The 16,730-nt window shown below is 54.4% G+C and overlaps 1 protein-coding gene across 1 annotated transcript; it reads right to left on the bottom strand.

Moving 5' to 3' along the window:
• Positions 1-7,480: 7,480 nt before the first annotated feature.
• LOC123345746 (zinc finger protein 239-like) lies at positions 7,481-10,898 on the bottom strand. The gene is made up of 2 exons (XM_044982791.1): positions 9,953-10,898; positions 7,481-8,844 (listed from the first exon to the last, which is right to left on the bottom strand). The coding sequence occupies exon 2, from the start codon at positions 8,828-8,830 to the stop codon at positions 7,895-7,897; it is 936 nt and encodes a 311-aa protein (XP_044838726.1). The 5' UTR covers positions 8,831-8,844; positions 9,953-10,898; the 3' UTR covers positions 7,481-7,894.
• Positions 10,899-16,730: the final 5,832 nt, after the last annotated feature.

Genomic DNA, 16,730 nt, shown 5'->3' on the forward strand with positions numbered 1-16,730 from the left:
CCTGTATATGATGGAAACCACTTCAAGCCAGCGCCCCAAGTTCCATCAGCTAGGCATTTTCCCCAGCCTTTACCTTGAGATGTTAGCGTTGTTTCAACAGTGATCACTATAAACAGCCGTTGGCACAAACACTGACGGGCGAATGTGAGAGTCGCTGTCCGAAAGGCAGAGGCTGAAACGGGGCAGGAAGTTACGTCTGACCCCTGGCAGAGATGTAAGATGCAGTCAGACGGGGCAGGGTGGGAGAGGAGAGAGACACAGCCGGAATCCTGCAGGGTTTGCTTTTGAGATCCAGACAGCCCAGGCTGCATTCGGTGCACAGGGGCCAGTGAGACAAGAAGGTGAAGCTAAAGGGCTCTGAATGAGCCCTCCAAGGAAATGATGGGGGTGTCTCTTGATTCCCAGGAGCCTGAGTGGAGCTGAGAAGAGAGGTGGGGGAATCAGCAGGCCTGTTCTTTCCAAAATCCAGGGTGAGCCCCATCACCGAGGCCAGAGGCAACAAAGAACTGTGACCCAAGTGCCTTAAGTTTGAAAACAGACGCAGGTAGACAGTTACAAGTGTATACCCAGGGACTTGCCTCAACGTGCCCAGATAGGAATGTTTCTCTGCGATTGCCGTCTTCGCGATACTTGACCAAAGGGGACTGTGTGCGGTTGTCGTGGTTATTGCTGGAGGTACGTATGGGAAATGTTTTAAGGGTGTAGACTATTGCTCCTGGACGTGAAGCTGGTCACCTGGGGCGGGGTGGCTCTCGGAGCCAACTCGGCCTAGAGTGAGAACAGTTGACATCTTCCAACCCAGCCCAGCCAAGTGTAGACAAGGCGCGGGCGTGGGCCTTTACAAAGCACAAAAGTGTCCAAGGAAAAGACCTTAAACAGGGGACAAATTGGAGTTAATGAAATGCCCTGGGTCTCAAAAGAGACACAAGGTCTGGCACTGCGTGAAAATGAAAGAAGGCACAAGACGGTGTCCATTCTGGAGGCGATAGTCTGCCAGTGTGAGGGTCTCCAAGTGGATTCCAGCTCTGGACGCGCATTGTATGGACTGACCGTTGGGTGAGAAATGCTTTAAGAGATGGGAAAGAAACTTGTTAATAAGCATAGTCTCGAGATTGCGTTTGATATATTCCCTTTGTTGTAACCATACGTTTCCCATCCCTATACTTGCTTCTCTCTGAATCTTCATTGTAAAGTTCTAGCAAATAAACTTCTATTTGGTGACACTATAGACCCAACTAGATGCCGTGGGCTAGGGAGAGCGTTGAACTGAGGTGAAGCTAGTCAACGGGAGGGGGCATTGCTTTGCAGCGAATCTGTGTGCGTTGCGGGTTTCCAGAAGTCGAGTGTAATGAAGCGGGGTGGGCAGACAACTCGGAGGAACCTGTGCCCCGGGGCCAGCACAGAACTCTGGGGGCTAACGATTTCTATAGCTGCAGCCGTGGGTCATCTGCTTTGCCCCACGGGAGCCTAAGGGATGGGGTGTGCGTATCGCTGGCCTGCAGAGGGAAAATGGGGCACTTGTGTTGCCAGGAGTTTGGGGCGGGAATGGCAGAAGGTCTCTCCACCTTGCCTATCCCCCACACACACCACAAATGTCTCCGCTGGGATTGGAGATGCTGCTCCCTGGGTTTCCTGCTCACAGAGAGTTTGCTTTTGTGACCGGATCCTGGGCGTCTCTTGGATCCTCTCTCCTCTTCTACCCGCTGTAAGAGGTCACTCTGTTGCTGGTGCCGCTGGGCTGGGGTTGAAATGCACCGTGCCGAGCAGGGCTGGGCATTGGGTGGGAAGGGGGGCTTTGACTTCTGATTTCCCGCTTGGGAATAAACAAGTCAAACTGAGTTTCTCAAACTCCCGGAGTCCTTTGTCTTGAATAATGGGTAACAATGGCCTTTGGTGGACGCAGCAGCCAGGTGGGAAGCTCAGCCTTGAGCACTGCGGAGGGCAGATTCCAGAGCTGGCAGAGCTCGGGTTTCAGACCTTTCTATGGGCCTGGAGGGTTTTGGGGGGGGGTGGGGGTTTCCCTTGTCTAGAGGGGATTTTCCTTATAAAACACTCTTCTCCAAGCGAATAAGGGATATGGTTACTTAACACTTTGCACAGTAACTGGGTTTTTGGCCCCTTCTTTTTCTGTATCTTTAAAAAAAAGGGTTATAAAAATCTTTCACGGTGGCTGTTGCCACGGAAACGACGCAGGCCGAGGGCTCTGTATTCCAAACCTTGTAAAGCTCTTCATGTTGGACCGTGACACGGTGATGCTAACGCTGCTGACTCTTGGGGCCTATCTAGTCCATCCAAATGAAGGTGGCCCCACTTACAGCCTGGTCAAATTGCTGACAAGCCCTAGGGCAAGAAGACCCGCCTGTACCCTGCTACTGATGCAACCTCCCTGGCTAAGTATTGAAATGAGGCGTACTGGATCCCGCAAGGTACGTGTGCGTTCCTTTGATCACACGCAGGCGGGGGCTCCGACCCAGCCTTCCTCAGCTCACGGTCACCGCTCTGGGAGGCGCCTCAAATGAATCCCCAGATCTCTTCATATCACAATCAGACCAGCCAAGCTGCTGCAACTGGTTCCTCCGCCGGTTCAGTACCGCTGCAACCAACCTGGAGTGGGAAACGGCAAGCTGACGTAATTTGCTACCAGCAGCAGTTCCTGCTAGGTAAAGCGGTGTGAAAAAACGATGTAATATATCTTTAAAATAATGGATCACGAGAATGGGACGCAATTCAGGGAATCCCAGCCGCAGATAAGACAAATTGGATAGATCAGACAGAGAGGAGCGGCAGCGGCTCGGCATTGGGATGCCTGGGCCTTTAGGAACCCAGCCCTGGGAAGCCCATGCTGATGTGCTGTTTTGTGTGCAAACACGGGTGTCTCAGTCCCACCGGGGTAACTGTTACCCCTCTGCCCCGCCTGTGCTGGGATTTTTTGCCCTCTGTCACCCTCTGGCAGTGTCCCCCACCCCTGGGCTTAACTCCAGCTCCTTTCACCCACCATTCCAATCTATGGGCCTGCTTTCTCGCCGAGAGTGTGGCTCATGCTACCAACCTTACCCTGCCCTCTTCTTGCCCTTTGTTTGTCTGTTTTCTGCCCCCCTCCTTAAGTTTTCCCCATCAGTTTGGTTTTTGCATTCATCCTCCCAGCCCACCTATCTGCTGCCCCACGCTGCCCGGGCGAACCTACTGGTCCCCTCTCCCCTGCCTTGGGCTGGGGCTCCCCTCCCACGCGTCCCCACAGTTCTCCAGTGTCTTTCCCATAACCCTGTGCAGTTCGCTGCTTTGCTGCCATGCCTCATCTGGTTTGTGAGCTCACGCGGGCGTTCTAGCCCCCACTTTCAGTTGATCCCCTCTCATGTCACTCCCTCTTTCACACAGTCCCACGGTGCAACCAGAGACGCCGATCCCCTTCTGTTGCATTTCCCTCTCCCGTCAGACTGGAAATAAGGCGTACATTTTCAATGGTGAGATTATCTAACCAATGGAACAATTTACCATGGCGGACTTGCCAATTTGAAAGCAAGACGGGATGTTTTTCAGCCCTAGGAATTGTTTTGGGGCAGGTCTCTGACCTGTGCTATGCAGGAGGTCAGGCTGGGTGGTCACAAAGGTTGCTTCTGGCTTTGGAATCTATCAATCACCTGATAGTGGGGTGGATTCATTAGGTTACTTTCCCTGGCCCCACTCCTTTAGCCACCAACGGATGGTCCATCCACCTTGTGGTGGCCTATGACCCACCTCCACTCCAGCAGCTTCATTCATGGGGAAAGGGGAGGCGACGGAGGGAGGGGAACCCCCAGCACCATTACCAGCACCCGTCAGCTTTCTCCCCTGTGGTCACCATCACCATCACTGGTCCTATTGCAACACCGGTGGCAAGCGTAAGAATGGACGTACTGGGTCAGACCAATGGTCCAGCTAGCCCAGTATCCTGTCTTCCAACAGTGGCCAATGCCAGGTGCCCCAGAGGGAATGAACAGAACAGGTGATCATCAAGTGATCCATCCCCCGTCACCCACTCTCAGCTGCTGGCCCAGGTAGGGACTCTATTGCTGACACTACCACCACCAGTGAGACCTCTGCTGCCAGCAGAAATGGCCGAGGAAAGCAAAAAGCGGAAGGGCCCCGTCAGGAAGTCTGCAGTCCCGGGGCTGGAGGAGCTCAGTCGCAGGGCCAGCAGGGGGAGACAGTGGAAAAGAGCAAATGAGCGGGGGGGCCCTCAGGGGGAGCAGTGAAATGGGGTGGGGTGATGGGCAGGGTCATGGGGGGGAGGGGGTAGAATAAGGGAGGGGGCTCTGGGCTTGGCCATGGCCAAGAGCTCCGCCATGGTCCCAGCCAGGGCTGAGAACATGACTCTGGCCAGGGCCGAGCTCTCAGCCCCCACTCCATGGCCTTGACCGAACTCTCATACCCCCCCCCACCCCCACAGGAGGGGGTGGAGAGCAGCGAGAGGGGTGTGTGGCCTCAGCGGGAAGAGGGAGGGTGTCAGCCAGAAGAGGCAGGGCAGGGGCCTAGTGTCCCCAAGGGGAAATTTCACCTGTCGCCCATGACAGTGAGGAAGTGAGTCCCAAGGGGTCCTTTGTGTTGTCCCAGCTGGTATCTCTGCCAGGCAGGCGCCTCATCAGGGAAGGCTCGAGCCGTGTCCCGAGGGGCTGCCCTTTGGCCTGGGCAGAAGGGGAAACACTCCCACTGCTGGTGACCAAACCTGCTTGGGTTTCCCACCTCATCTACCATCTGACAACCCCAATGGTGGCTACGACCCCACGGTGTGGGCATCTCCCCTCCCCACCACAGAGAGTCTCCTAGCCCGGTCCTCGGGGTAAGGGTGATGATCCAGAGCAAAGGAGAGGGGACATCCCCCCCCAACGTGGTGTCCCTGCCCATTGTCCCACCCCCAGGCTTCCTTTAGCCTTTGTGTTGTCACACTCAAACGCCGGGCCCCCCTTCTTCTTGCCCACCCGCTGATACCCTCCGACAGGGCTGGGCATTGGGCTGGCCTGGAGGGCGCGTTCAGGTTCCACCCCCTCTGCCCCAAGCAGGTCCAGCAGGTGGCGCTGTCTGAGTGGCGCAATGACACATATTGGAACAATGCTTGGGGGGCACGTGTGGGTCAGAGCAGCGGGGGACAACTAGCTGAGCGGAGTGGGTGGGAGGGGGCAAGGCAGAGGCGCGGTCCTTTTTTCCAACCATCATCTCGTCAGGCTGTGCTCTGGGGGGGCCAGCACACCCCTCAATGACAAACCTTATCGGTGGAAGAGAGAGCCTCCAGCCACCGGTTTTGGAAACCTAGTTGGACCCTGCCGCCGTCAAGAAGAAAGTAATGGTGTTCCAAACACGGCATTGGTCTACAAGCTGTCCATGAACCAGCGTCGTCTGCCAAAGGACCTTTGCACGCCGCAAGCCCGGAAGCGCTAATAACGCAGACGCTTACAGAGGGAAAGGGGCAACACCCCCCCTCCACAGACAGACGTCATTGGGGGTCGGAAAAAGAGAGTGGCAGGATTTGTGCCCCCCCCTACAAATAGCCCTCTTTGTTCACCCAATTATTTGTCTCCACGTTCGCTCCACAGGCTGATCGGCGCTCCTCTCACAGAAGGTCAGCGACTGGGAAATGGCTGCCAAAAGAGATTTCCTCTGAGCCAAGAGAGTCTCCCTACACACCTAGAGACAACTCTGAAAACTCACTGAGTTGGCAGCTGCCTAATCTGCAGTCCGTGGGGCTCAGGGCTGGGGAAATACCCCTGCAGATGCCCTCTGTGTCCCTTAAAGGCCGTTTTTAGTCATTATCCATGGCAAAGGACTCTGGGAGTTTGAGAACGTAAATTCTACTTTATTCTTTCAAAGCAAGAAATAAAAGCTAAGCCCACCTACCACCCAGGGCCCGGCTCAGCCCAGTGCCCCATCCCAGTACCCTGCTGCTCCCGCTTCCCGCGGATGCCGGCGACAGCAACTTTGTAAAGAGGGTGGGAAAGTGCAGAGAATCCGTGAGCGATGCTGATTCAGTCCCATAAACAGCCGCTCCGGGAGCAGGAAATCCAGAGGGCTGTTAACAGGAGTCAGAGAACGGGGTGAATTTACAGACGTGTCGGCATCTTCAATCCCAGCAGAAGCTTTTATCCTCCCTGCGGACATCCCGGGCGAGTGGGGTGGACAGAGTCTCCATCGTCCCCACGCAAGACACTACGGTAGTTGGGGAAGGGGTGACTAGAACTGTCAGGCTCCTTGCTGCCCGCTGGCCTCAGTGATGGGGGCCAGCCTGGATTCAGGGCTGGGCTGGCCTGTTGCCATCCCCGGCTTCTTTCTTGGCTCTGCTCAGCTTCATCCTTTCAGGAATCTGGCGGTCACCCCGTCATTCCCTTTGGAGAACGTGACAAAGTCACTTAAAACTTCTAAGATACTTCCTGTCTCTTTCTAGCCGCAGTGCAGCGAGTTCACAGTTCTCAGCTTTGGCCATCTGGATCTCAGGAGCAAACCCTGCAGCTTCCTAGCTCTGTATCCCCCACCTCCGATGCTCTCCCCCGCCTACCTGTCTCTCACCTCACCCCTGGGATCAGGCAGTTACCTTCCTTTCCCCTTTTCAGGCTCTGCCTCTCCATGACTTTCGCATGTGCCCACCAGTGTTTGTGTCAGCAGTTACTTGAAAATCGGTTATTAGTAACTAATGGATGAACTGTTCAACCAATATTAAAATCTCATGGCAGAGAGGGATGAAAAAGCAAAAATAATGAAGGGATATTGTGCCAAGTAATCATTTGTCTCATAAATTTCCACAATAAAACTATGTAACTCTCCCCCCACTCCACTCCCCATTCAAACAAAAACTAATACCCAAGTATGTGACAAAACAGCCTTCAAGAAAGAGAAAACCAGAATACAGGGAGTTCTAATGCATGTTCGGGTTAGATAATGTGAAATTTTGGAGCATGTTGCAGTTGACACAAATTCAGGAGAACAGATTTCCCCGTGTTCTCTTCTAAACCAGCTAAACTTCCTTCCCTTTATGCCTCATTACTCAGCGATGTTATTTACAGAAATTTAGCATCATCAGCATGAAAGAAAAAAAAAACCACCTTCCCATCGGCACACAACCAGAGCTTGGCAGGAAAATACCCGGCAGGCTGATTTACCGCAAGATGGAAACTGGGACTTAAGCTGAGAAGGATCACACATGGGGTTTCGGATTCATTGGAATTCCCCCTCCAGGTCTGTGACATTTTCATTTCCAGCCCTCCTGAGTCTGATTTAAGCTCAAAGAAATCAACGCATGATGCAAAAGCATGGAGAGCAGAGAACGCTGGGTCATGGGATGCCAGAGGCATAGGCCCCAACTTTCCCCAGCGCCAGTGAGGGCTCATGGCCCCTCACTCCTGGCCCCGCCCTGACTCCACCCTTTCCCCACCCCTATTCCAATCCCTTCCCCAAAGTCCCCGCCCCAACTCTGCCCCCTCACTGCCCCTATTGGCTCCCTTCCCCAAATCCCCGCCCCACCCCCGCCTCTTCCCCCAGCGCACGGTATTCCCTCTCCTTCCCAGCGCTTGCTGCGTGAATCAGCTGTTTCACGGCACAAGCGCTGGGAGCCAGAGGGGAAAAGCTGGCACGCGGTGTGCCCACGGGAGGAGGCAGAGGTGAGCTGGGGCAGGGGGGCGGGGAGCTGCTGGTGCATGCTAAGCACCCACCAATTTTTCCTTGTGGGTGCTCCAGCCCCGGAGCACCCATGGAGTCAGTGCCTATGGCCACTAACAGCTCAGGTTCAACTCTGCTGGAGTTGCTGATGTCCAGTATAGTGTTTGCTCCAGCTGAAATCTTTCCCATGCTAAGGACATTTACGAGCTCTCTTCCCTGTCTGAATTTGCTGTTGGATAATGTGATTGAATTCCAACTGAAGCATCACCCACATTCACGGTTTCTCTCCTGAGTGGAGTCTCTGATGCGTAATTAGGTTCGAGCTCTGACTGAAACGTTTCCCGCAGTCTGAGCATTTATAGGGCTTTTCTCCCGTGTGAGTCCTCTTGTGTCTAATCAGGGTGGAGCTCTGGTTGAAGCTTTTCTCGCACTCGAGGCATTTATAGGGCTTCTCTCCCGTGTGGGTTCGCTGATGTGTAATAAGGGCTGAGCTGTCACTAAAGCTTTTCCCACATTCGAGGCATTTATAGGGTCTGTCTCCTGTGTGGATTAGCTGGTGTCTAATAAGTTGGGTGCTCCAGTCAAAACTTTCCGCACACTCCAGGCATTTATAGGGCCTCTCTCGAGTGTGAATTCGCTGATGTGAAATCAGATTTGAGCTCTGATTGAAAGTTTTTCCACACCTAAAACATTTATATGGTTTCTCTCCCGTGTGCAGTCTCTGATGTGTGATGAGGTCTGAGCTCTGGTTGAAGTTTTCCCCACAGTCCAGACATTTATAGGGTCTCTCTCCCGTGTGAATTCTCTGATGGGAAATAAGGTTGGAGCTCTGGTTGAAGCTTTTCCCGCACTCGCTACATTTATACGGCCTCTCTCCTGTGTGGATTCTCCAATGGGAAACAAGGTTTGAGCTACGACTGAAGCTTTTCCCACACTTGGTGCATGTGTTTTTTCTTCCGTCTCTGTGGATTCTCTGCTGGGCTGCGGTTTCCTCGAGGTCCTTGCCATTTCCCTTACAATTAGTGGTTTTACCCACTTTCTTCCCTGGCTCGTTTCCCTGCCACTTCTCTGACTTGTGTGGTATCTCCCAGGCTTTTCCCTGCTCATGACTCTGGAAAAAATTCCCTTTGGATCTTCCTGATAAAGTTTTGTGCAGTTCCACTTCCTCAGCCACTTCCTGCTGAGAATTCTCCTCCTTGTTCTTACTCATCCTCCCATCACCTGCTGGAAACAGAGGGAGAGAGAATCAAAGATGGGTTATTTGCTGTGCCATGGTGGAAGGAAAGAAAGAAAGAAAGAGGAAGATCAAAGAGGAGAAACACAGCACAGTAACTGTTGGGGAGATTGAGAAAGGTAAAATTCTATTAACCTCTGTAATTCCTGCGGTTCTAAATTGGACATATGATGTTCCATGATCAAGTGGGTTGTTCTTTCTCACCTTCCAGGCATGGAGACTACAAAGAGACTCGAGGCATGCTTGGAAGATGAGGAGGAATAATCCAGTTATGGTGGATGGTGGAGTACCAGATACCAGACAGCAAGCTCATGCCAGCTGTCGGTGACATTGGGTGGGGAACCATGAGTGAAAACCACCACGAGGATACATACAAACATCATGCTGGGATGTATTAGCAGGAGAGTTGTAAGCAAGACATGAGAAGTAATTCTTCCGCTCTACTCCACACTGATACGGCCTCAGCTGGAGTAGTGTGTTCAGTTCACAGTGCCACACTTCAGGAAAGATGTGGACAAATTGGAGAAAGTCCAGAGGAGAGCAACAAAAATGATGAAAAGTCTAGAAAACATGACCTATGAGGGAAGATTGAAAAAACTGGGTTTGTTAAGTCTGGAAAAAGAGACGACTGAGAGGAGACATGATCACAGTTTTCAGGTACATGAAAGGTTGTTACAAGGAGGAGGGAGAAAAATTGTTCTCATTAACCTCTGAGGACAGGACAAGAAGCAATGGGCTTAAATTACAACAAGGGAGGTTTAGGTTGGACATTAGGAAAAACTTCCTGTCAGGGTGGTTAAGCACTGGAATAAATTGACTAGGGAGGTGGTGAAATCATTGGAGATTTTTAAGAGCAGGTTAGACAAACCCGTCAGGGATGGTCTAGATAATACTTAGTCCTGCCAGGAGTGCAGGGGACTGGACTAGATGATCTCTCGAGGTCCCTTCCAGTCCTATGAGTCTATAACCTGGATACAACCCTGACCTGGGTGAGATGAGGCAGAACTGGAACAATTCGCTCACAACACATTGGTAGGAGTCCCAGCTTCTCCCTTCACTCGACAGATGGTTTCTGCATCAATTTCACTGACAACTCACCGGCGTGGGCATCTCTTGAGATCTCCCTTTCCTTGGAGGCCTGGGTATCCAGGACCCACGGCTCTTCCCCTCATTCCAGCTGGGAGATCAGGTCAGGCTTGGGAAGGGGGAGGGGGGAAAATCAGGCATGATCAGGGTGTGTCAAGCATTGGAAGAAGTCGGATGTGTTACAAAGAACATTCCTTGATTTTAACCTGGCCCTGTGCTGGGCTGTGGTGGACACGGACTCTGAACGGACAGGAACATGGTCACTGATCCCCCTTGGGAGAGGCAGATGTCTGGAGGGGGGGCCTCCAGGATCTGGGCACTCTAGGGGATTTGCTGACATTCAGCCCCTGCCTTTTCCTGTCTCCAGAGCCCTCCTCACAGATGGAGCTAGTCCCAGGAGGGGAGGGGGACAGGGATTCTGTGTGTGAGTGAGAATTAATACAGGCAGGTCAATGCGCTGCTTCCGCCCCCTTGAAAGCTGTTGGGATGGGAATGAATAATCCTCTCCATTGTATTTCTGACTTCCTTACCTCATGGAAGAAGGCAAAGAGAGTAAAGTCTCCCTCACACTGGATCTGGGGACATTGGAGCCTTGAAATCTAAGGGACCACAAGCCACATCACAGACCTCCCTCCCCTAGCTTCCAATAACCGAGGGGACGGGAATCCCTTATCCGGCGAGGTCACAGTCTCATGGGTCTCCTGCATGACGTCCCTGTAGAGGGCTCTCTGAGCGGGGTCCAGCAGAGCCCCCTGCCCCTGGGTGAAATACACAGCCACCTCCTCGAAGGTCACCGGCATCTGACACAAGAGTCCCCCACTCAGCACCTGCTGCCCCAGCCACGTTCCCACGGGAGGAGAGCAGGAGCTTTCCTGTTTATCTTACACCCACTAGCCAGAGGCTGGCACAGGAGATGGAGACCCGGAGCAGGATCCAGGGACAGGAATGCCAACACCCTCCTTACTCCCAGCAGCTGAGGGTGAGGGGACGGGGCCTCTCGCCGGGGCCTCTCCCCTGGGTGCCCCCTTCATATTCCAGAGCAGCCTCCGGCTGGTAGATTCAGGCTGCAGCACCAGGGATCTGTTAAGTTTTCCTTCCCAGCCCTGCCCAAGGGGATTGTTTCCTGTTCCAGAAATGGGCGAATTCCTCCCACCCAATGGGCCTCCTCTGAAAAAACAAGCCCCAGATTAACCAGGGCCCAGCAGGGTAGGCCCAGCCCGTCCTCCCCCTTCCTTGCTCTGTGTAATTCCTGCCCCTCCCCCTCTAGCAGAAACCCATCCTGCAGCTCCCTTAAAATCCCCCTACCTGCATGAGCTCTGCTGCAGCCATTTCCCGGGAGAGAAACAGGGCAGTTATTCTGCAGCCTGGCAGGACGAGACCGGAAGCCCCCCTGGCTCTCTCCCTGCAGACCGATATTCAGACTCTGGCAGGCTGGGAAAACCCTCAGTCATTTTATGCCAGCGTAGCCCCGGCCCCTCCCAGCAGGAGTAACCCCACCGAGACACTTTAAACCCCTTCCAGGAACAGCATCTCAGAGCCAGATGCTAGAAAAGGGCAGCATCAGAGGAGCCACTTTGGGGGATTCCCCCTGGCATAGGCGCCAACTCCATGGGTGCTCTGGGACTGGAGCAACCACAGGGGAAAAATTGGTGGGTGCTCTGCACCCACCGGCAGCTCCTCCGCCTCCACTCCACGTCCTCCCCTGAGCGCACTGCCGCATCCTGCTTCTCCCCACTCCCTCCCAGTGCTTGCACCGCGAAACAGCTTGGAGGAGGAGGCGGGGCTGGGGTGGGGATTTGGGGAGGGATCCAATAGGGGCAGGGAGGGGCGGAGTTAGGGCGGGGACTTTGGGGCAGGGGTGGAGTCGGGGTGGGGGCATGGCGGGGGGTGCAAGCACCCATCGGCACAGAAAAAGTTGGCGCCTGTGCCCCCGGGACAGTCCCCAAGGGCAGTGTGTCCCCCAGCAGTGAGGGGTTTTGGCTGAAGCAAGAAGTGGCTTCTCCTCTCTCTGCTCCTCACAGTCCCAAGAAAGTCAGCCTACCCAGGGATGCTGCAGGCAGGGCTTAATTTGTAATGAAAGAGGGACCGGGGCTCGAGCCATTTTTTTACTTTCATAACTGACGTGGCAAGCCCAGGCCGGCCATTGTAAACCCAGGTTGCCAATGCAATGTGGATGCCCAAGACCTGGGGTTGCAATGCAGTGTAGACATATGCTCTGTGTCCCCAATTCTGCTGTACACCCCATGCCAGGCGGTCTTTGTGGCCCTTTCACTCCTCCCACCAGCTCTGTCCTACATTCAACGTGAAGCCCATGTCTCCCTTAGTCTGGATGTTCTGTGTTCTCTTTCCAGCACCACAGCTGAGCAATTCCAGAATTCAGGGAAACCGTGGGTCTCACTGAGCCCCTGCAATCTGGTTAGCACACAGATCACCTTTAACCACAAAGAACATAAGACCGGCCATATTGGATCAGAGCAATGGTCCATCCAGCCCAGTGTCCTGTCTTCTGACAGTGGCCAATGCCAGGTGCCCCAGAGGGAATGAACAGAACAGGGAATCATCCAGTGATCCATCCCCTGTCGCCCATTCCCGGCTTCTGACAAGCAGAGATTAGGGACACCCAGGGCATAGAGTTGCATCCCTGCCTAATAGCCATTGATGGACCTATCCTCCAGGAACTTATCTAATTCTTTTTTTAACCCTGTTATAGTTTTGGCCTTCGCAACATCCTCTGGCAAGGAGTTCCACAGATTGACTGCACAAAAAACTTCCTTTTGTTTGTGTAGCAGGGTGGACCCTGCTCCTACCCAGAGGGGCTTGAAAAGCTGCCTGCCAGGGCTTGAGAGGCGTGGCTCTGGAAGCTGGGCTGAGTAAGGAAGTGGCCGCAGCTGGGGCCACGCCCCAAACTGAAGCCCTGGGGCTTATAAGAAGGCAGGGAAACCAGAGCCCAGACAGTCTCTCTCTGCCTTCAGAGAGAGATGGGCCTGGCTGCTTATGAGCAGAGGTAAAGTACCTGGGTGAAGCAGGGCTGGGAACAGGCTAAGAAGCTGGGGAGCTCCAGCCTGGAAAACCCCAGGCTGCAGCCTAGCGGTAGGCCACAGGTACTGGGGGTTGCAAGGGGCGACCCAGGGGTAGGAAGAGCACCAGGTCCAAACCCCTTTGCCTGTGACGAGAAGGCGGATACTGCAGTCTGTCCCCGGAGCTGGGGCTAGAGCACGACTGGGCAGTAGCCATTCTGAGGCGAAGCGGAGAAAGCAGGGTGAGGGTCCCCCGGGGAGGGGGAAACCCAGTTAAAGGGGCACCGGGGTCCTGGGAGGGACACGGGGCCGATAGGAAAACAGGCGGATCACTGGCCAGCAGAGGGTGCTCCGGGCTGAAAAAGAGCTAATTCCCCGGAAAAACCAGCAGGAGGCGCCGCGGCGGTGAGTAGCCCATTTACAGTTTGTTTTAAACCTGCTGCCTATTCAGTTCACCGGGTGACCCCTCCTTCCCTGGTTCTTGTGTGACGTGAAGAGGTGAATAATGTTTCTCTATTCACTGTCTCCATACCAGTCATGATTTTATAGACCTCTAGAGTCAGGTTTTTCCTAAGCTGAACAGTCTCAGTCTCACTCCTCCTCATACGGAAGCTCTCTGTAAGCTCGGCAGCGCGTCTCTTTCACCAGCTGAAGTCAGTCCAACACAAGAGATCACCTCCCCCACCTTGTCTGTGTAACATAACACACTCTCCCTTCTCCTTTGGGTCACTCTCTCTACCCTCCCCCTCTCCTTTCCCCACCGTCACTGTCTCCTTTCTGACCCTTTCCCTTCCTGACAAGCAAACCCGAGAGACAAAGGACAACCCCCATCCCCTTATGGTCCCTCCATGCTGTTTTCCCAGCCTGATTCCCCCAGTTTGGCCTTTCCCCCAGGTCTCTCCCCATCACCTGCAGGCTCCGGCTTGGGAGTTGGTGTCGGCAGAGCCCAGGGCTGGTTCCAGCCACCGGAGAAAATCCCCACCCGGGCTGGGCACAGAGGGGAGTTAGTGCCCGTCTCTCCCCCGCACAGACCCCACTGGGGAGCAGCAGCATCTCTGCCTCTCAGCTCAAGGCTCACACTGCAGCGTGTGACCCAGGAAGCTCAGGCCCTGACATGCTGAGGCGGGAGAGAGGGACCAGAGCTCCCCTCCTGTTGCGATCACCAGAGCCCTCGCATCGGCCTGTCTACACCAGTGGTCCTCAACCTTTCCAAACTGCCGCACCCCTTCCAGGAGGCTGCGTTGCCTCGCGAGCCCCCGAGTTTCACCTCACTTCAGAACCACTTGCTTACACAACCCGCCAGGAAAACACAGAAGTGTCACGGCCACTAGCACTGACCACTTGGTGACTTTCTTGTTTATACACTCTAATTATTATGATTTCAGTGCACAGTCTGTAGAGCAGTATACACAAGTCACTGTCTGCGTGAAATTTTTGTTTGCACTGACTTTGCTAGTGCTTTTTCTGGAGCCTGTTGTAATACTAGGCAAATATCTAGATGGGATGAAATGTCCCCCCCACAGACCTCTGGGTACCCCCTAGGAGTACATGGGCAGTGTGTGAACTGCCAGCTCGGTGAAACTAGCTCCCAGCCCCGCCCCTTCCATCGGAGGCCCCGCCCCTTCTGCCCCCCCCCTCCGCTGGAGCCCACACCGCAGTTGCCGGCCCCCACCCCCGGAGCTGCAGGAGGGCAGGTAGCACTGAGCAGCATAGCCCCAGCCCCAGAGCAGCAGGCATGACCCCAGCCCCGCCCCTCTCCCGCCCCAGGGCACCGGGAAGGCAGGCAGCGCGGCCCCAGCTCCGGAGCGCCAGGCGGCACAGCCCCAGCGTCAGCCCCTTGGCACACGGAAACTGGGAGCCAGAGCAGGAAGAAGGAGGGGGTCTGGGGCTAGGCCACACCTGGCACAAACAAGCCAATGGTTTTTTGTAATAAGAGCAAACGCAAAACTAGGATTTTGGTCCCTGCTTACAATTAAATGCACAGGCTGCGTCGCAGCACCGTTCCTATGGTAACGACTTTGTACAATGCTCTACACGCTTAACCGAAATCGGCCAGAACGCACAAGCGAGAGCTCGAGTCAACACACACAGCGCCACCCGAGGACCTGATCGGTCTGGAGGAAGGAGCTTTGCTGGTTATTCATGGCTGTGGGTAAAATGTACGCAAGGCTTTTTCCCCCCTAATGCTTCTCGCACCCCCCTCCAGAACACATTCTGCTCCCCCAGGATGGGGTACCCCCCAAATTTGAAAACCTGTGCATTAAAGAGCCATTTTTATTCATTATTCAAGGCAGAGGAATCCAAGAGTTTGAGAAATTAAATTCTACAAGCAAGAAATAAAAAGCCAAATCCCCCCCCAACCCCCACAGAGCTCACCTCTGCACGGTGCCTTTCAGCCCCAGCACGGGACATTGCTGCTCCTGCTTCCTCCAGGCACCAGCCAGCCTGTAACAAGGAGTATGAACCCTGCACTGGTGAGGCGAGGGTTAAAGAGCTGCTCTGGGCTCAAGAGGCCACTCAGATTCTGGGCACAGAGCTCCCCGCCGGAGGCAAGAAGCCCCAAGCGGCTTCCCTCCTACTCCCAGCTGGGAGCGTGGAGGCAAGAAGCCCCGGGAGGCAGCTGGGCTCCCGGCGGGGAGCTGCATGGGATAGAGAGCTCTGATTGTCAGTCCCCCACACTGCCCCTCTTCAGTCGGGGGACGCACTCCCGGTGAGGATGTGCACCACCAGTCCAAGGAGGGTAGTGTGGATGTGCACCACGGCAGTAATTCACGCAGTGGCTGTAAGTCGACCTAACGGAGGTCGACTTCTCTTTGTAGTGTAGACACAGCCTTAAAGAGGATAAACACTCCAGGGTTTGGATTCTGTGGCGAGCGGAATCGTGATGCTGATGGGGGCAGGCCGAGTTCAGTTAGGAGCTGTAACACCTTTGAGGAACAGGACAGGAATCCTTTCAGTTCATCTCCTCTCCCTCTCCTAACACAGAGGCTGAAACAACCTACCTTCCATCCCCGCTCCGACTCTTTTATAATCTGGGTCATTAGGTGTTATAAATATAGTTACAAAGAAAACCCGCAAAGGAAAAAAAAAACACCCCACTGCTCTTCTGGAGAAATGGGAGAGAGCCGAGACTAGCCGGGATGGAGCCAATCTCTCCCCAGAGGGGAAACCTGGAAACCGAAACTAGGAACATGAGTGGCTCCGAATGAGTTGGGACTAGGCAAAGAAGCGGAGGCGTGGTCCAGGTCACCAGAAAACAAGCTAGCTAACCCGGACCGCTTTTCCTAGTCCAGACAGACCCTCGGAGCTCTATGCTTGTAGGACTGAGGTGGGATTCCTAGACCAGGGCCGGTTCCAGCGTTTTTGCCGCCCCAAGCGGCGAAAAAAAAAGTCGCAATCAGCGGCACTTCGGCAGCAGTTCTCCCCACCGCTTCATTCTTCGGTGGCAGGTCCTTCCCTCAGAGAGGGACTGAGGGACCCGCTGCTGAATTGCCGCCAAAGAGCCGGACGTGCCGCCCCTTTCCGTTGGCCGCCCCAAGCACCTGCTTGCTGCGCTGGTGCCTGGAGCCGGCCCTGTCCTAGACTCTAGGCTTTTTAAAGTCCCCCACCAGAGGCCCAGGGAAAATCAGTCCCTCTGAATTTGTGAATGTGGGCAGGGGAATGGGGAAGAGGAGTTAATGGTCGGAGACAGGACCTCCCTAACCGCACCCCTCCCCTTTTATCCCATGATCCCCAAATGTTCAATAACCCCAGTCCCCTTTCACTCCCATCTC

This window comes from Mauremys mutica, chromosome 12, assembly GCF_020497125.1.
Source record: "Mauremys mutica isolate MM-2020 ecotype Southern chromosome 12, ASM2049712v1, whole genome shotgun sequence".
NCBI classification, from domain to species: domain Eukaryota; kingdom Metazoa; phylum Chordata; order Testudines; family Geoemydidae; genus Mauremys; species Mauremys mutica.

Bases quoted from the DNA above. Each gene is read 5' to 3' on its own strand.
- LOC123345746 (XM_044982791.1), bottom strand. From the start codon at position 8,830: ATGAGTAAGAACAAGGAGGAGAATTCTCAGCAGGAAGTGGCTGAGGAA.